The following is a 20,965-nucleotide window of genomic DNA, read 5'->3' as shown; positions in this document are numbered from 1 at the left end:
GAAACATCTCTAATTGTTATACAGTGTGAACACCCTAAAAAAAAAAAAAGCTCTTTAGCACATAATTAAATGTGCAGCACAGCAATGATATCACTGTGTGGGCAGTAATTGTTTGTTTGTTTTGGAGTTTTATGTTTTTCTAACCCCGGGTGATACAAGAGAAAACAATGAGAGAAAGACCTGGACAGAAGTAGGAGTAAACTCTAATGCTCTCTGCAGGCACCCACAAACATTAAAAAAAAAAAGTAATTGAATCATTTATTAATTTATAAATCAGCAAATATTTTAAGCTATATGTTTTTTATTGGAATCCTATCACAATCTTTCTTAATGACTTTTTTCCTTTTTATTTGTTCAATATCTTCAGCTTAAACACAACATAAATATTTAACATGTATTCAAATTATGTGTATGATCTGACATGGAGTTTGCTGGTGAACTTCTTTCATCTTCAGGGCTGGTGTTATGACCTTGTCTTTGCTATGCTGTCTGTTACATGTTTATTTATTTATTGAAATAAACTACTTGATTCAAGGTCTAGTTATGGGGAGTGCAAGGCTGAAGATTACCATACTGCATGGCAAGGTTGGGGCTGCTTTAGTTCACAAAACCATGAGTTCATCCCAGCTGCTCCTACAGCACCGGCTCAAAGACAGCTATGTGTGATCAATTTTTTAAGGTATATTTATTTATATAAAAGCAAACAAAAACTTCTCATTGTTAAAGTACAGGAACAAGAGAGACTAAAACCAAAACCCTAGATTTTGATATTATCTGCGGCTCCTTAATATGACTAAGTCTGACGGATACTGAAAATAGAAGAAAAGAATGAAGAGAAAAACATGTCAATAAATGCCAGCATAGGCATTTCACATAAGTATTAATTTAGCTGTCTTGAAGAGTAAATCCCCAAAACATCGAATAGTGCACACCAGTAGCAGACTGGCCATGAGGAACACTTGGACACTTCCCACTGGCCTAAGGGTTATTTTGGCTTACCATGAATTTGAGCAGTTAGTGGAAGGAGCTGATGGACCTCTCAGAGTCCGTGCATCAGTCACAACTCTGTCAGCCAATTCACACACATTGCTGTGCACACATATCCTGCCTCTGTCTCTCTGCAAGTTATGCAGAGTCTTGCATGACCTGCTTCTCCACAAATATCATACCATTAGTGTATAGGATGTTCAAAGGCAAGGTGGAAAAGCAAAGCCTAGCATATTTCTGTCTTATAGCTTATTTTCAATTTCAGTGACTGTATGTGCTGTTTTCTGATACTTTTGCTTGATGCATGAACATTATGACAGTCATTTGAAAGTCTTAGCTCACCTTGCATTTCATTCCCTGTTGACTGATTGGAACATTGGTTCTGCTGGAAGATGTTAGACTGTGTTACAAGTTTAAGCATTAGTATGTCCTCTGAAAGGAGTTTGGTTTATACAAATATGGCATGAATTTAGTTTTACTGGAGATAAAAGTATTTCATCCTACTTTCTGTGAGTTTGGGAATCCATGTTGATATACCAATCATCAGAAATGCCCAACTCCCACAAAGAAATTGCTTCAAGGTAAGAATGTGCTTTAAGGGTACCAAAATAGTTTCCTGTACATACTCATGCAGTAGATTTAGGAGAAAACAGTCAATTGATTCAAAATATTAATTTGTATTTTCACAAACATCAAATTCATCTTCATACTGTTACCATCTGTGGAGACAGACTTTGTGGAGCATGTGGAAGTGAGGACCCAAATGCAGGACACAAGGCAGGCAGCCTTTATCAATGTAACATGAATATAAAATTTACAAGGACAGGGAAACTAAACTAAAACTACAGAAAACCTAATCTGGGAATACACTAAAGTAGGGAACGCAGAAGCTAGGGAACACAGGGATGTAGACAGTTAACTTAAGGAGAATGCATGAAACAATATATACAATAAATAAACCAAGAATGAACTAGGAAAAAACTAAAACCTACCAAAGATTTCTATCCATTACAGTTTAGTGTGTTACCAGTGGTTTTCTTGGTGACTGTGGTCCAAACTGCCTTCAGCTCAATAACAAGTTCCTCCCATGTACTTTTGGGCTGATCCACCACCTTTCTTATGGTCATCCTCACCCCACAAGGTAAGATTTTGCATGGAGGTCCAGACCGTGTTCACAGTCTCATCTGTAGACATGATGAAACTTCTTGATTTCCAAAGTCAGCCTGTCTAGGTACATTCTCCCCTGCCACCACCTTGCAGTCTACTTTTTCAGAACAGACTTGTTACTTCAGGTTTAAGGCATCTGTGGGAAGTTTTTAATTTCACATCACTGCATGCCTTCAATCATCAAATCCATTTGTGCCCAAAAAGAGGGACACATAAAAGGCAATCCTATTGGTGTATCCTCCATCACCAGGGCTTATCGGAGACAAAGAGAGGAAAGAGGCAAAAAACATATAATTTTTGTATCATTTCTAGCACTATACTGTTGAGTGAACACAGGTCAGCTGATCACAAATCACAACCTGTACACAAAGAAAATCTGCTCAATAGAAATTATTGTGAGTTTGTGATTCTTTTCCACGCACTGAGCCACTACAACCAATCTTATGGGCTCGACACACAGGGAGTGACAAACGACAGCGACAAATGGCCTGCATCGCCACTGGAGTCAAACCAAACACACAGGATGCAATAGCGACGGCAGCATTGCGAATCGCGCTCTCACGTCACTCATCTCCAAGAAATTTGATTGATTATGAAATTGGAGGGATTTTGACATTTTCAAAGTAGTCCGTATCAGACAAGACATTGAAGATGAGGAGTCAGAAGATTTTACTGGAACTGACAGAAATCTTGTTGTTAAGTCTCCTCTACAAAAGAAAAAGACAACCTTGGGTTCATCCTATATTATCACAAAAGTCCTCTCTATCCTTCTGTTTAAGGTCAGCCTGGCGCCAACAAGTTTCCATACGGCTGTCTTTTATGTATAACTCGATAATCACTACGGGAAGTGTCATATAATATAGGAGAGTCAAACACAGCTAAAATGATGCTTTCTTTCATGCTGAAAGTGGTTGCAGACTGCAGGGTGTAGCATACTCTCCGCTCATTGGTCAGTCAATGATTGGTTTAGTGCCACGCGACAGCGACAAAAGTAGAACATTTTTCAACTTTGTTGTGTCGCGTGCAAGAGAAAAGCTGAAGGTGCTTTCATAAGATCTCGTCGTGAATGGCTTGAGGAAGGTGAACAAAACACTGCCTACTTCCTCAGTTTAGAGAAACAACAGGCAAAATACAACTCTATTCAGCGTCTAAATGTTGATGGTTTTATCTCCGAAAACCCAAAGATAATTGCCAGTTTTGTGCCGACTGCTATAATAACCTTTACGCCTCTAAATACTGTCTCTCAGATGCTTGCACTTTTCTTGATTCTCTCCCTGCTATAAATCCGATTCCCGAAACTTATAAGAATTCCTGCGATGCCCCTATCTCGTTAATTGCTGTCGTAAACACTATTAGTCGTCTTAAACTCACTAAATCACCAGGGAATGATGGCTTAACTAGCAAATTCTATAAACAATTTTCAGAATCATTCACCCCTTTTATAAAAGAAATGATCACAGAAAGCATCACTCGAGGCTCCCTGCCTCCAACCCTGAACCAGGGCCTGATCACTCTTATTCCCAAACCCAAGAAAGATGCCCTCTTCTTGGATAATTGGCGCCCTATTACACTCTTAAACAGCGATTATAAAATCTTTGCCTTAATACTTGCCGTCAGGTTGAAATCTGTTCTCAACTCCATTATTGACAAGAGCCATTCTGGCTTTATGAAGAAGAGGCTCATTTCCAACAACGGCATGCTCGTTCTAGACATACCAGATTACTCTGACCTCATACACGACGATAGCTTTATCTTTTTTTTGGACTTTTATACAGCCTTTGATCCTCTAGAACACGGTTTCATGTTCTCATTGACGATGTTTGATTTTGGACAGTTTTTTTTTGTAACGCTGTTCAATCCCTGTATTCCAATGGGAACAGGTCTATTAAATTACCCTACGGCACCTCCCCTAGGTTTCATTTAAATCATGGAGTCCGTCAAGGCTGCCCTCTCTCTGGACTCCTATTTTCTATTGGCTGTTGAACTTCTCAATCTAGACGTTAATAATAGTCACATTAAAGGCATCATTATTGCAAACAGAACTGTCTTAATCAGTAAACTTGCTGATGACACTGTCTTGTTTTTGAAAGATGCTTCTCAGATATCTTCTGCGATCTCTGCCATCCAATCATTTTCTAACGCTTCAGGCCTCTCCCTTAATTTGAAAAAATGTGAACTATTACCTATCAACGATTACCCTTCTACCTCTATTTTTCAGATTCCAGTGCGAACTTCTTTGTTATACCTCGGCATCCATATTACCAAAGATTCCGAACCTAGATCTGACCTGAACTTTCCTCCTGTCATTGTCTTTAAAAGATGGCTACAACGAAACTTATCGCTTAAAGGCCGAGTCTTGATCTCCAAAGCAGAGGGCATCTCCCGACTCACTTACACCTCTCAGTCTCTTTACGTTAATAACCTCATCTGCAAATCTATCGACAAAATGCTTTACAACTTCGTATGGACAAATAAAACTCATTTTCTTTGGAAATCTGTATTATTAAACTTACCTGAAGAAGGTGGTTTGAATTTTATAGATTTCAGCTCCCTTAATTATACTTTCAATATTAACTGGATCAAACAGTATCTTAAAAAGCCTTCCTCTATTTGGAACTTCATCCCTCATCATGTTTTCTCACAGCTAGGTGGTTTAAATTTTCTCCTTCTCTGTAATTACAATATTCAGAAACTACCAATCAAACTCTCCAACTTCCACCAACAAGCACTTTTGGCATGGGCATTACTGTACAAGCATAATTTTTCTCCACACAAATACTTTATTTGGAACAACTCCAACATCATCTACAAGAACAAATCTTTATTTTACAGTATTTGGTTTAACAACGGTATTTCTCTTGTTAGTCAGTTCCTTCATACGAATGTTTTTTTACTCAGTTACTCCGAATTTCTAACGAAATTCAAAATCCCCATAAACCCAAAAGAGTACGCCATAGTATTTGATGCTATTCCTTCTGGCCTTCTCATGCTATTTAAACCCTCCACGTCTCCTTCACCTCCATCACTACCTCTTTCTGACCCTTCTCAACTTCCTATAGGCAAAGTCTGTTTTTCCTTCTATAAAGGCTCCAATTCCAAAATCAGATCTTTGTTTCATGCTGATCTGATCTCGTCCCCCTCTGCGACCTCGTATTGGAGGAAATTTGCCCCTAATATTAATTGGAAAAAAGTCTGGACAAGACCAAAGACATTTCTTTCAAACTGCTCCACAGATTCTACCTGGTGAATGTATATTTAAGCAAGTTTAAACATGGTTTTGAAACGTGCTGCTCTTTTTGTGAACTCTACACTGAAACCGTCTCACAACTATTTTGGTCCTGTAAATTTTCTTATAAGTTTTGGAAAGATGTTAACGCATTCATTAATAACAGCACTAACCAAAGTATCTCCTTATTTTTTCACAATGTAATTTTTGGTTACTTTGACAGTGAGAATGCTGATGTTTCTTTTTTTCGTGAATCTCATTTTATTTATTGCAAAGTTTTACATACATAAATGTAAATTCTCAAATAAGAAACCCCATTTTGTTACATTTAATTCTGACCTTGAAAGATACGTTGCATCTTTACCTCACATTCTTAACAAGAAAGCCTTTAAGACAATCGCCAGTCGCTTAGCTGGAGGAGGGCAAGCGATTGTCGCTTCATCACACAAGTTTCATAGGAAATGAATGGAGAGCGAGCGACGTCGCACCCCATGTGTGTCGATGCCCTTAAGGTTCCCCCACCTGCTGAATCCCACTTTAACCCCTGACTGCACTCATTTTTCTGTTTAGGTGATGAGTCACTGCTACAATGTAGACAACAGCAAAGAGAGATTTTTTTTTAAATTTCTTTTTCTCTGCTCATGTTCTGCATAACAGTGTTCAAACTGAATACATTCATTAGAATTAGAATTTTTTTAATTTAAAAAAGCTTGTATTCTCATGTACTATTATTTTATTATTATATTAAAATACCATGAGTTTCAGGTAGCTTCGCACAAAAAATAGAAGAATTGTTCTCCAAAGAACTTTTTACTTTTTACACTGAGTACACTTCAGAGCCCGTATGTTTTCCCTTGAATAAGAAGTTGAATCAGTAATGCAGCTTTTACCAGGGTATTTTTTTTAAAAAACAAGTATCTGTACTTCTACTTAAGTACAGAATGTCTGTACTTTTACCACCTCTGGCCCTGACCAATCCGGTACGGAAATCTCATTATTGATGATCTGCATGTTTGATTTGGCAAAGATGTTATGCCAGATGCCCTTCCTGGCACAACCCTCCCATGTATCCGGGCTTGGAACTGGCACTAGGAGTACACTGCAGCCCCCTTGTGGCTGGGTTTAATTCAGATTCACACTAATGTGTTAAACTTCAGTGTGAAACAGCACACACACCCACACACACACACACACACACTTACTTTTTTTTTCTTTTCTTTTCTTTTTTTTTTTTTTGTCAGTGGAATCCGGTGGTTGGAGAAAAATGTAACATCTCTGCTAAACGATCAAAAAGGGCTGTAAAATATTCTGACAAGTATAGCATACAAATAACCACATTAACACTTTTGTGTTCTCCTATCACCTGAAGATCCGAAAACCAAGTCAAATACTTTAACTGATGATGAAGCTGTAGGAATAGGAAATTCTGCTGTTGCCTAGTAAGGTTAATGTGGCTGGCATAATTGTAAGCTTTGATCATATGACCACAGATCAGAGCTGTGGGAAAAAAATTGATACCAAAGGACCACTTTAAATTGTGGAACCTTTAAGGTATGATGTATAATGAATAGAGAAGTACTTAGTGTGTGTTACTCTGTTCGTGTTGCTTTATGTGATGCCAATTACATCTATTTTTTTTCTCTCCTGGTCTCTACAGTATGCTCACTATACTGCATATTAATACAGCTAAATTCACAATAAATCTGTTCTCATGGATGTAATTTTCTGTTAATATTGCCAGACGATAGAATGATTATGAAATGTTGCCTATGACATCACCACAAATTGTCTGAAAAAAATCTATTTTCACTTGTAGTCTAATGTGTTTGGAGCAGTAAGCAAGTTGTAGCTCTGAAAGAAATTTAGAAGCTATATGGTCTTACTAACAATAATTGTTCTAATTTTTGCTGAAACTTGAAATATACATTTAGTGGAGATGTAATATGTAATATGTCTTAAAGTGGTACAGTATGGGACCTTTAAATCTCATAATAATCAACTTAAGTGTGTGAAAAATACTCCTGCATTTGTCAAACTGTATTATACTTCAGTTATGCTGAGGGGATATAAAGCTGTTGTTAAGCTCTGGGGACCTGGGCCCTATACGATGAAGTGAGTTCAGTATACCCAGGGTACCTTTCGTTATCTGGATTCTCTGACCCTAACACTGGTGATCACACGAAGCTGGCTCTCAAATCATTAAGTTAATGCAGAGTTTCCCCACATGTTCACATAAAGGAGTGATGCTGGGAACATCTGACCAATCTAAAAGAAGTGTTTCACAGATCATGTGATTTTTCTTTCACAGAAAATAATCCTTATGACACCATCACCAGAGACTTAAATGGTGATTAAAAATCTACAAAGAGCATTTAAATATAACAGTAAAATGCAAGGACAACAGATGAATGCTGCAGAAAATCATAAATCTGGTGATTTATGTCACAGAGTGGTAAAATAAACATTTTAATTCCAGTGAATGATTTTATTGCTGAGTGCACTGTCAGTGCTGCTGTTTATTTTTAAGGTGATGGCTGCACATCAGAGCTCTGAGGCTTTAAACTGGATCCATCTAAACATTTAAGCTTCCTGTCCCACAGCATGATAAAGGAGACGTGGAAACACAAAACACAGCTGCACTTCATTCAGTGGTTTTAGTAACAAGCTGTACATATAAAACATGTTCCCCTGTGAGTGTATAGTCATGTTCCCTTTGTTCTTTGTTGTGTCATCTGCTTGTCCAGGTTGCCATTTGTGTATGTCTCTGTTCCCTTGTCACATTTTGGATTATAGTGTTTATTATGTTTTTGGACTTTGTGTTTCTGGGACTTTTACCAGTTATTAGAACTTGCTTTTTGTTGGAGTTCTCTGCTTCCTGCATGTGCATCTTGAGTCCTTTACATCCAGAATACACAGAAGGAATCATGACAAGAATACAAAGAAAACAATTTATAAAAAAGTAAACATACTGTAGAACTGTTCAGGAGTAGCCTCTACGCTGTCAGTGGTGGCAATGCTGACTGGTCAGATTCACTAAAGATGGCACCAGTGTGCAGGGCCCATAGAGGTGGGAAGTAATGAAGTACAGATACTTTGTTACTGTACTTAAATAGAATTTTCAGGTATCTGTACTTTACTTGAGTATTTATTTTTCTGGCAACTTTCTGCTTTTACTCCCTATATTTTTACACAAATGTCTGTACTTTATACTCCTTAACTTTTCAAAACAGACTCGTTACTTTAGGTTTAAGGGATCTGTTTTCATTTCCGGTCACTGCACTTTCAAACATCAAACTGAGCTGAGCCCAAATGGCAGAACAATAACACATAAGAGACAACCCTACTTGTCACTGGGGCTTATCGCATATAAAGAGATTAAAGAGGCGAAACCATATCATTTATATATATTTAGAACAGTACAATCAGGGCTAACAGGGCGCTGGACTGAGTGCAGATGTCTGTAAGTTGTGGTCACGGTACTTCAGCTTCTAGCTAGCGCTACTGAATAGGACCGAGCTTAAATTATAGTAACGTGCAGGTAATTTTATATGCAACTTTTCAAAATGCTCAACAAATATCAGCAAACACACGATGTGTCTGCAGTTTATCACACAGTGTGTCTGCTAGCTAAAAGAACAGCTGCTGTATTTCCAGGGAGAGAAAAGAGTGAGAGAGAAGTTCACTCAGAGGAGAAAGATGTAAGAAAGGAGAGAATCACCCTCTGCAAGGTTTTTTCTACAACCTTTTTGATATAATTGAAAATAATCAACACAAACACACAAACCTAGTGTTATTTTCAAAGTTGATTCAATTCTAAATACCCCCATCCACTAGTATCGAACCTTCACCTTGTGTGTTTTCTCTAATTTTAGACTTTTTTTCAGAATTGTCATTCATGTCTAAAAACCATACTTTCACAGTTTTTTAGATTCTCATGGATTCTGGACATTTTCCAGTTTGGCTTTAAACCTTTCCACAGCACAGAATCAGCACTTTTAAGAATTCTTAATGATCTTTCACTAATTACTGACTTGTGTGACTTTGCCATTCTTGTGCTATTATATCTGACCATTTTCATGTCTCATTTAGAACACTATGTGGGTATCATTGTGGTTCAGGCGCTATTTACCACAGAGAACCTTTTCAGTTCACCTTGATCACTCTGTATCTTCCTCAGCTCCTCTGTAATGTGGAGCCCCACAAGGTTCAATTCTTGGGCCAATCATTTTCTCTCTTTATTGTCTCCCTCTGCGGTTGAATTAAAAAAAAAAAAAAAAACATGACCTAGCCTACCATTTTTATATAGACAACAGCTAGGTTTAGATGCCAATAAAAATAAATTGTTGTCTCCCATAAACCATTGCTGGAATGTGCCAAGGACATTAACCTTTTCAGTTCACCTTGATGACTCTGTATCTTCTTCAGCTCCTCTGTAATGTGGAGTCCCACAAGGTTCAATTCTTGGGCCAATCATTTTCTCTCTTTCTCCCTCTGGGGTTGAATTTGAAAAAAAAAAAAAAAAAACATTGTCTAGCCTACCATTTTTATATAGACAACAGCCAAGTTTTCATGCCAATAAAAATAAATTATATTATCTCCCCTAAACCATAGCTGAAATATCCAAAGGACATTACAGCATAGATTAAATATTAAATGTTAAATGTTTTTTATATTTCAAGGAAAGGAAGACTGAGGTCATTGTGCTCAGACCCAGTGTTGTCTGTGCTGCTCTTCTCATAGACCTGGGCCCTCTGCAGCCATATGTTGAACCCACAACAACAAACCTTGGTGTCAAACTGGACTGTGATTTTAAACTAAATAAATAGATTCTGGTGTTAAAGCTTGTTTTTACCAGTTGAGGCTTTTATCCAAGGTCAAATCTGCTTCATCATTTCAGATCTTTGAATGTCATATTCATGGTTTTATCACAATATGTCTACAGTACTGTACTGCACTTTATGTTGGCCTTAGTAATCCTTCCCTTAATCACACGCTGTTAGTCCAAAATGCTTCTGCTCATCAAGCATATATGAGCACATTTCTCTTATCCTGGTCTCCCACCACTGGCTCACCATTTTAGCATCCATTTTTGGGGGGGATTTTTTTTTTTATTTGTTTTTAAATCTTTTAATGGATCAACACCACTTTATATATTCCTGAGCTGCTGACTTCATACATCCCCTCGAGGTTGCTGATTTTCATGGACTAGCTGCTCCTGGCAGTCCCAAAAACTTGACTGAAAACCAGGGGGGATCAATCTTTTCAGCTATTGCCCCCAGTCTTTGGAAGGATCTCCTGGTTCATGTTAGGATGGTCCCTTTGTTGCCTGTTTTTAAAAACTTACTTAAAACTCGTCTTTACTGCTTGGCTTTTAACTCAGAATGAGAGTGGAGTGTTCTTTTCTTATATTGATTAGCTCAGCTGTTTCAAAGAAAAAGTCAAGCTATTGTCATAGCCTTGGTGCAGGCGGCATCTGTTCCAAAAGAATTTTAACATTGGCCATAACTCAAGAACGATGTGACCTTGGGTGTTCAAATTCACACCAAAGGTGCATCTGCTAGAAATCTCTGACATGTTCAAATCTAGATGACTTTGACCTAAAGCTGAAGTCAGAGGTCAAGTTTTCTGAAAATCTTGTGAACGTAATAACTTGAGAACAATCTCATCCAAGAAAGTTCAAATTCACAAGTTAGATGCAGCTACTAAAAATCTCAGACAAGTTTGAATCTCAGCGACCTTGACCTGAAGGTAAAGGCCAGAGGTCAAGTTTTCTGAAAAGCTTGTAAACATGATAACTCGAGAACAATGTGACCTAGAATGTTCAAATTCACACCATAGATCCATCCAGTTGGAGCTGGACCCATCCAATTTCACACACTTGTTCGCTGACTTACTTACAAATACAGCACTTATGTATTTTCCTATGTCTCTATTGTGCATCCAAGTCAAGAAGAGCTAAACGTAGCACTGTGATGCAACAGATACTGGTGTGTTTAACATGTTTAAAGATTTAATCTACTGTGACAGCCACACATTCACCACAGACATCAGCGTGCGGGAATGTGTGACCAGTACCACTTAATCCACAGTAATTAGCCAGTTAAAAGGCATGGAGCTAGCTATTAGTTAGATCAAAGATAAGCTATAGATGCCAAGTGCATGATTAGGTGAGATTTGGCAGGCAGTTGCAGTGGTGGCATGCATATTGAAAACATAAACAAATACATTTTCACTTTTAGCCATGATGGGCTATCCCTTCTCCACCACCCACTTCCTACCAGTACACATTTTTCTTTTTTGAAACTGAAGAGGTAAAGCATGATAGCAATATCAGAATCAGTGGTGCATGCTGAGGCATTGATGTTTTAGCATCTGCATTCACCACAGTAATGTTCATTAACACCGTATTGAACTAGCCCACAAAACACACACACTCACTCAAACCTTTTTATTACCATGACCGAGTAAACACAACATTAAACAGCACTAAGAGTAAATGGATACTTTCTTAATGTTATTGTTGGTGCAGAGGAGCTGGTTAAAATGTAGCAATGACTACCTGACTTTTCTTTTTTCTTTTCTTTTTAAATCTGGCTTTAAAATACTTTATTTCAGAGTTTGAGAGAGCAGTACAAAGTGGAGGAATTTCCCAAATATAAATAAAATATTTCTTATCTTATATTCTAATTATTTTCTCCCTCTTTCTTTTCTCTCTCTTTATGCTCTGCACACCTTCTTCCCTGTCGTCTTCAGCAATTTGGAAAGATTTTAGACGTGGAGATTATTTTTAATGAGCGAGGCTCCAAGGTAAGTGCACTGAAACAATACATTTATGAACATGTCTCACACAAGCATAAATTTTCCACTGATTGTATTTGTCCTATGTCCTCCGTTTTTCTTGCCATCACAGCTCTCATTCCTGCTGTCTAATAGTAATTATTGTCCTACCAGTGACATATTCCTCCAGTCAGCCTTTACACCTTACCAGCCTGTCATACATTGTGACATTCAGTGAATCCATGCTACTTGTGTTAATGATGACATTAAGATTGGCACAGGCTTTTCCCAGCCTATAGTGCCAAGAATTAAAACTTGGTGCTAATGCTCTCTGCACTGGAATCCACAACAGTAACAAATCCTGTTGCATGTTTATAAAATGAAATATAAGTTAAATTCAAATTGTAACAAATTTAAATAGTAAAATTTACTCATTTACATACCCTGGATACTATAGTAAAGGGGCCATCAACTACATTTGTCCAAGGGCTGCAATTTTTCTCAGCAGACACTGTGAGGGCCTGATGCTCTCCTAATGTAAAATAAAAATTAATATTGTATCTTAAGTAATATATTATCATTTGATATATCAATTTTCCTTTTAAATTTATGCTATTTTTTTAATGATGTGATGTGCAAGTCTTGCACTTACATGTTCCTCTCTGTTATGTTGACGGTTATTATGGAGACACCGCAATTGTGTGCAGTTGTGCTCATATAATGAGCATGTGAAACAAATGTTACATGAGAGCAATGAGTTTATCTATGCATAAATGAGTCTATCTACCTTTCAGAAGCTGTTTTTGTTTTTTTTGTTTTTTTGTTTTTTTAATGAATATAGGAACATGCGAAGAATTCAGAATCAAAACCTTCTAAATCTGCATGGACACTTTTTTTTTTTTATCTGGATCCTATAGTAAATTTTAGTAATATCATTTCACAGGCAATGGTGAGGTGCCTTTCTTTTAGAATTGTAAATATAGTAATTTGCCTACTTTTTAATTAATATTTTTGTTTTGAGGCAAAACCAGCAAAATCTTCAGTCTATCCTCTGCCCTGTGTGAATGAAGACAAAAGATTTCGACATAGATTCACACACTACAACTGCAAAGGCACAAAATGGCAGCACATTTATTTTAACAATAACAGTGGATACTAGGCCGCAGGGTTTGTGACAACCGAGGGATGGTTGCATACTGGGGGGCTGTGATCACATGCGGGTATACACCGAGCAGCCGAGCCACCTACCCATCCAGTCCCCCCGCAAGCAGACCATGTGAAAAACCCTCACAGCAAAGGAGATGGGAGCCCCGTGCAGGCCGGGGAATACACTTGGCAGCCAGTAACAATCCTTTCGTAGGTTCACTGACCGAAATCTTGTTACGACTTTTACTTCCTTTAGTTAGACAAGTGTGATCGCCGAACATTTTTTCTACATAATACAAGGTTAGACTCACCTTCAGCTGTGTTTACAATCTGAACACCACCAACAAAAGTCAGCTTATCAGTACAGTGCAGTGCTGAAAATACAGGTCACATGGTCCGATCTTGCATTGTGATTGGTTCTAGGGACATGGACACATTTAAGGGCAATGGGAAGTGGCTTTTGGAGGCTTTTGATAATTCAGACTAGTCAGAGACAGGTATTTAACAGGTTATGATGCGATATGATTGATTGGCATATAGTACCTGTGGCAGTACTATTTGTGGGGGCCGAATGGAAAGCTGCGGTGGCTCTGGTGGCCCATGGGCCGCCAGTTGACATTCCCTGTTATAGTAAAACAGAATTCACCCGCTTTCCAATACATGTAGCTTTTAATTATTCTGTTCTGCAGCCAGTTACAACACCTGTTTGTACTGTATTTCCTGTATCTGTACTGGTTCCAGCACCACAGGTATGTTTAAATGACTCTCTTACTATGTTTCCACCAACGAGGTGCCGGTGCTCATGATAGTGCTGGTGTCGGTTTCAGTGAACCGGGGAAACACTTCAGAACGGGCCTGCGCTTCCCTTGCTCTTTGTGAGCTAATCCTTTACGTATGAGTGTGGGCAGGTCCTCGTTTGGACACGGAAGGGCACAAACATGGGAGAACACACTGTTGTGATGCGAACATATTTTACAGTCCATACCAAACTACTGCAGAATCTGTGTGCAGCACAGAGGTAAACACAGACAGCAATTACGAGCAAGACAACAAGTATGCACTTTGTGTCCTTTTATCTGTGATATGAATTGATACAAAGAGAGAGATAAAATCAGAAAGAAATGCATCAGCATACCACTGCAACAAGTCAGCTTGTGAACTTTCTTCCATCCTAGGTATTGCATGATCAACTATAAGTGGTATTATTACAAAGGGGAAGTTTTTAGGAACCACAGCAACTAGGCCACAACGTGGCAGACCATGTAAAGTTACAGAGTGTGTAAACATCACCAACACTGTGCTGACTCAGTAACTGCAGAGTTCCAAACCTCCTCTTGCATGTGTTTCCATGGGTTTCCTTTAGGTGGAATGTGTTGGTAGCTCAGTACTTTTGTCTTTCCTCAACAAGTGACGGAAAGGCCTTGTTCACTGTGACCTCTCTTCAGCTGCTGAGCAAGCAATTGATATTCTTTATCTTCCTCACTGCTAGACAAGGGTGTACTGTTGCCAGACTGTATTAATGCCCGAAAGGTACTAAATATAAATTAAAATTGTTTACAGCCTTACAAAATTAACTAATGATATCACCAATATGATGTTATGTCTAAAATGTTTGCGTTGTTTTTTGAGATTGTGTTGAATCTAATTATTCGTACTTTCATTTAATGCCAATTTGTTCCACAAGATGGTGTAGTGAGTCAATGTAGCATCCAGTCTGCAGTGAGGCTAACAGAATATGAGAAATTCAGATAAAAAGGCAAGAGTAGGTCTCCACTGCTGGAGACAGCTCCTGGTTTTTAACTCAACTGGAAAACTGAAATTGAATTCCTAGACTGAAAGAAGAAAGCTCAGAGCTGTTAATGTTTTTGATGTGCCAGTTGTCCAGTGTTAGTGCCAGAAAAGCTATTAAATCTGGTGGCTGTAACAAGGAGGGTGGGGCTTTATAATGGTGCATATTTTGCAGATGTGTGACAAACATGAAATATGAGCATAGGTTTATGTAGTTGCTCTCCAGCTAGGGGTGGCTGTGGCTCCGGAGGTAGAGCGGGTTGTCAATTGGAAGGTCGATCCCTGGCTCCTCCACTCCATTTGTTGAAGTTTCCTTGGGCAAAATACTGAGCCCCAAATTGCCTTGATGAATTGTAGGCATTCATGTTTTAGTATGTGATAGTTGGAACGTGCTTAAAAGTATGGTATGAATGTGTGTGATGAATGGGTGAATGTGGTTTATAGTAAAAAGCATTTTGAGTGCTCAGCTAGAGTAATAAAGGGCCATATAAAACTTACTACCTGTGTGCAAACACAGTTGAGCTGGAGCTGTTCCACCCATGATCATGGGGATTGAGGAGTTTGGACAATTATATGGATGAACTTGGTGAGCTGATTAAGCCTCAGAGGGAGCACCGTGAATTTAGTGTGTAGTCCTTTATGAGATCCTGCAGTGAGACGTTGCCAAAGATTGCCTAGATTGTAAAAATCCTAGAATCCCATACTACAACCCACTAATGCTCCCAGAGGACCCTGTCCATAAACCTTCAAGTCCACAAAATATACATAGCTTTCCTAGTGGCCTCTTCATGGTTCCCATTTGCCTGTGGGATTCCAAGGTACTTGTAGCTGTCCTCAATGTCTGCAATGTTGCTTTCTGGTAGCATCCCCTCAGTTCTGACTACTTTTCCTCTCTTTGTTACCATCCGACTACACTTCTCCAGTCTGAATGACATTCCAATATCATTGCTGTAGATCCTGGTGGTATGGATCAGTAAATCGATATCTTGTTCACTCTTAGCATACAGCTTGATGTCATCCATGTACAGGAGGTGGCTGATGCTTTCTCCATTCCGTAATCAGTATCCGCAGCCAGTCTTGTTGATGATCTGGCTGAGGGGATTCGGGCTTTTGCACAACGGCAGAAGGGACACAGCATCTCCTTGGTAAATCCCACACTTGATATTGACTTGTGCAATGGGCTTGAAGTTGGCCTCTAGTGTTGTTCTTCACATACCCATTGAGTTCTTGATGAAGGCTCTTAGGGTCCTGTTGATCTTATGCAGTTCTACGCATTCCAGGATCCATGTGTGTGGCATCGAGTCATAGGCTTTCTTGTAGTCAATTCAGGTGGTGCACAGGTTGGTCAATCTGGTTTTACAGTCTCGAGTGACTGCTCTATCTACCAGTAACTGTTGTTTTGCTCCCCTGGTCTCTCTGCCTATCCATTTCTGGGCCTCGCTCATGTATTGTGCCACATGCCTACTCATCTTTGCTGCTATGATGCCTGACAGGAGTTTCCATGTTATACTGAGGCAGGTTATGGGCTGGTAGTTGGATGGGACTGGTCTCTTCTGGGGGTCTTTGGGGATCAGGACCGTCCGGCCCTCGGTCAACCATTCTGGGTGTGTCTTAGCCACTAGCAGCTGGTTCATTTGTTCTGCCAGCCGCTCGTGGAGTGCAGTTAGCTTCTTTAGCCAATAGGTGTGAATCATATCAGGGCCTGGTGCTGTCTAGCTCTTCATGTTTGAGACTCTTTCTTGGATGTCTGCCACTGTGATGGTTACTGGGGCCTGTTCAGGGAGGTTGCTGTGGTCTGCTCTTAGATCCACTAGACACTGAGCACTGGTATTGTGTGACGCAGCCTTCTCCCATATGCTCTTCCAGTATTGCTCTGTCTCCAGCCTTGGTGGGGGTGCTGTTCTCATATTGTTCCCCTGCCATTGAGAGAATACCTTGGATTGTTCGGTGGAGAACATCTGGTTTATTTTCCTGGCTTCTATCTCTCTGGTATACCTCTTCAGGCAGTTAGCCAAGGCTGTGAGTCTTTGCTTGGCAGTCTCTAAGGCCTCAGGTATGGACAGCCCGTTGTACTTCTTAGGCGCTGCTTTCTTCTTCATTCCACCTAACTTCCCTTCATGCTGCCTTGATCTTAGCCTCCAGTCGTCGTTTCATGGAGGGTATTGCTTCTTTTTGCTGTTCATCTTATATCCAAGCATCTCAAGAATCACTGCTGCCATGTTATACATCAACTGATTGGTTTCAGTGATGGTACTGGTAGTGATTGTCCGTAGTGCTGCATTCGCATCTTCTAGTAGGTCTTCAGAGAGTACTTCACATAGTCTTGGTAGTCGGCGTCGAGGGGTCCAGTTCGCCTTAGCCATGATCTTATCTTTCAGGCTCTGGTATTCAGTGTACTTGTTGTTATTATTGGGGCTTGGTACCAATCTCGGAGTGTGGGGATGATGAAATCTCCCCCCTGACCTGTCGTCCTGGCGCCCCCTTGCTGTAGCATTTGTGTTGTACCTCATCAATCTCTAGCTGCAAACACTGAGCCACAAGTGGTTTCGCCGTCAGTGTGGATGTTGGGTTTCGAAGAATCCATAGGTCCCACATCCTCTTCATGTAACCCTTCTCGCTGGGATTACATGTATAGTAGCATTCCAACAGTTCCCGGTTCTCATCTCGTGTCCACTTATGCCATAACCTTCTAGTTCCAGTAGCCCACTTATCGTCAGAATGCCCTGTTTCCTCAACACCTGACGTGGACCTTGTTAATCCGGGCAATGTCTGAGCTGGTATGGCTTCAATCATGTATCTCATATTCCGAGGTAGGCTTAGCTAGGTAGGCGTAGGTAGGCTAGCATGGGGGGTCTAGCCTGGGGACCCCGGGGACCCTTACTGGAAGTACACCCTGGTCAGGATTCGAACCCCCAACCTCCTGCTCCAAAGACCTTAATGTTACACTACGACATTCCAGCTGCTCTCTCTCTCTCTCTCTCTCTCTCTCTCTCTCTCTCTCTCTCTCTCTCTCTCTCTCTCTCTCTCTCTATATATATATATATATATATATATATATATATATATATATATATATATATATATACACATATATAGCGCTAGAGAGAGGACACAGCTATAAGAGGCAATGCAGCAATGAACAAGGGGAGACTGAGACAATATATACACACAAGTTAATGACACAAGATAATGAGGGGAGAACTACACTGTATTGTCAAATGTATTCACTCTCTCGCTGCAGAATTTTTGTATCTGTATCTCCTTCAACACCATGCTTCTAAGATTTGTAGGGCCAGGTACAATAACTTCAGTTTCATCTGAATCTAGAGGTCATCCAGGCTTTTATGCCTTTAAGACATTCCTGCAGTTGAACTAATTGATGTGTGTCATCTGGTTTCATGGATAGGTCATTTGTAACCTTCATTAATGCTGTTTCTGTACTGTGATGAATTCTGAAACCTGACAGAAACTCTTCAAATAAACCGTTCCTCTGCAGATGATAGGTTTGCTGTCTTACAACTTCTCTTTCAAGAATTTTTGAGAGAAAAGGAAGATTGGAGATTGGCCTATAATTAGCTAAGACAGCTGGGTCAGTGATGGCTTTTTAAGTAGCTGTTTAATTACAGCCACCTTGAAGGCCTGTGATACATAGCCAACTAATAAACAAACTTCTTACCTAAGAGTACTCTCCTCAGTTTAAGGATACCTTCTAGGGACTACATTTGCTGTCAAGCTGGTCTTTGAACTAGAAAGCAGCATACTTTCAAATAAAACACTAAAGCAGGGGTATTCAACTCCAGGCCTCGAGGGCCGGTGTCCTGCAGGTTTTAGATGTGTTCCTGAACCAACACACCTGAATCACATACAGAAGTCATTTCTCAGGACTCTGGAGAACTTGGATGCATACTGAAGAGGTAATTCACCATTTGATTCAGGTTTGTTGGATCAGGGACACATCTAAAACCTGCAGGACACTGGCCCTCAAGACCTGGAGTTGGCCAAATTCCCTTCCTGCATCTTTTCTTCCTAATGCTTCTTAAAATCACAAATATTCAAGTTGTTTTGTGACATAAATCTTAAGGACTTGTGGGGTTGCAGCAGTATGTTTTTTAGTGCTGTTGTATTACATTTTAAACGAGTGAATTGTGTGCTTGTCAGATGCATATTGTGTTAAATTGAGGTTCCCTTTTGCACTTGTGTGATACTTGGAAAATATAGATATTTGGTTAACAAAGTATGTTTTTGTTTATTGCCTTATAGCTTTTAAAAATGTTTGTTTAAAAATAGTTTGATGTTAATAATACAGTATACTGGGGACATGTTAAACAGTGGTTTAGCAGTTTAGTGGTTTGAATCATGTGTGAGTATTAAAGGTACAGCCCTTAAATGGTTCCAGTCATATTTGTCAGATAGAAGCTTCTCTGTCCATTTAGAGCAGTATTTTTCATATGTATACCCAGTCAGTTATGGGGTACCTCAGGGTTCTCTATTGGGTTCCATTCTCTTCTCTTTATATATGCTTCCCTTTGGTTCCAGTTTTAAAAAGCATAACATCTCCTTTCATTGCTTTGCAGATGATCTACAGATATATTTACCTTTACAATCTAACAGCCATGCTTCTATCCTTGCACTACTGAACTGTCTTAGAGATGTACAGTCTGGAGATAAACTTACTCAAACTAAGCAAAACAAAACAGAAAATATTTTATTTGGGCAACTGCACCTTTTAGATGGGCATGACACTGCCATTGCTCTCTTAGCCTCTTCCTGTCATCTGGTTACATGGAACCTGATTTTTGATGGTGCTTTAAAATTTGATAGATTAGCTCTGTTGTTAAGATGAGCTTCTTTCAATTAAGAAACCTACCTCTTGCCAAATGACTTTGAGAAAGTAATTCATGCTTTTATTATCTCCTGTTTAGACTACTGTAAGTCTTTATATGTTGGCTCTGATCAGTCGTCACTTCATCACGTGCAAGCTGTTCAAAATGCAGCAGCTCACCTTCTGACAGGAAAGAAACGGCATAAACAGATTAAACTCATATTGGCCTTGTTTGGATCCAGTTTTAAAAATGTGCTACTTGTTTTAAAGAACTTCAGTAGTTTGGCGCCAAATTATTTAACAGAACTTTTGAAACCCTACACTTCTGCAACAGCACTGAGGTCTACGAACCAACTGCTCTTGAAAATACCTATATCCATGCTTAAAAGCAGAGGCGATAGACCCACTTCAGTGATAGTTACTAATCTTTGGAACAACTTACCCTTTCACATAAGAGCTGCCCAGTGTCTCAATCATTTACTGTAAAACCCTTCTAAAACTGTATTTATTTTCACTTGCTTTCAGGTGTAGTTAAGCTGAGTACCCTGTTTTTTTATTATTAAAAAACAGCTTTTATTTACTTTGTTTTATTAGATTTTTAGTATATATTTATTGTTAATTTAGTGTATAGCATATATTTTGTATAATCTGTACAGCACTCTGGCCAACTGAGCTTCTTTAAAATGTGTTACAGAAATAAACTTTGACTTGACTTGACCTGGCTTATCAAATGACATGTAATTTTTAAAATTAAATAATTATGTTCATTAAACTCTTTAAACTATAAAGACTTGACTTGATGAATGACAAACATACAACACAAAAAGAGGGGCGGGCTGCTTTTTTTTTGCATTTTAACTCATTAGTTTGGATCAAAAGTAATGTATTAAAACACCAAAGTCACACAATAACAAAAAGGAAACTAACCAATTGAGGCAGTAGACAAACAACTCCTATGTTCTGTTCTTATCAATGGAATCTGCTCGATTTGGTCCACATCTTGACTTTTTTTTTTTTTTTTTTTTGTGAAAAAGTTATTTTTTTTAGACATT

The 20,965-nt window shown here is 39.1% G+C and overlaps 1 protein-coding gene across 1 annotated transcript in view; it reads left to right on the top strand.

Moving 5' to 3' along the window:
* The window catches only part of rbfox3a (RNA binding fox-1 homolog 3a), a 172,331-nt gene that overhangs the window by 105,441 nt on the left and 45,925 nt on the right, over window positions 1-20,965 (top strand). The window contains exon 4 of the mRNA XM_030755383.1: window positions 12,134-12,187. Within this exon, the coding sequence (XP_030611243.1) occupies window positions 12,134-12,187 (54 nt within the window). The remainder of the gene's footprint in view (window positions 1-12,133; window positions 12,188-20,965) is intronic.

This window comes from Archocentrus centrarchus, chromosome 19 (assembly GCF_007364275.1).
Source record: "Archocentrus centrarchus isolate MPI-CPG fArcCen1 chromosome 19, fArcCen1, whole genome shotgun sequence".
Taxonomy (NCBI): domain Eukaryota; kingdom Metazoa; phylum Chordata; class Actinopteri; order Cichliformes; family Cichlidae; genus Archocentrus; species Archocentrus centrarchus.
The sequence above is the reverse complement of the archived record's forward strand: the minus strand, read 5'-3'. Positions and strand labels throughout refer to the sequence as shown.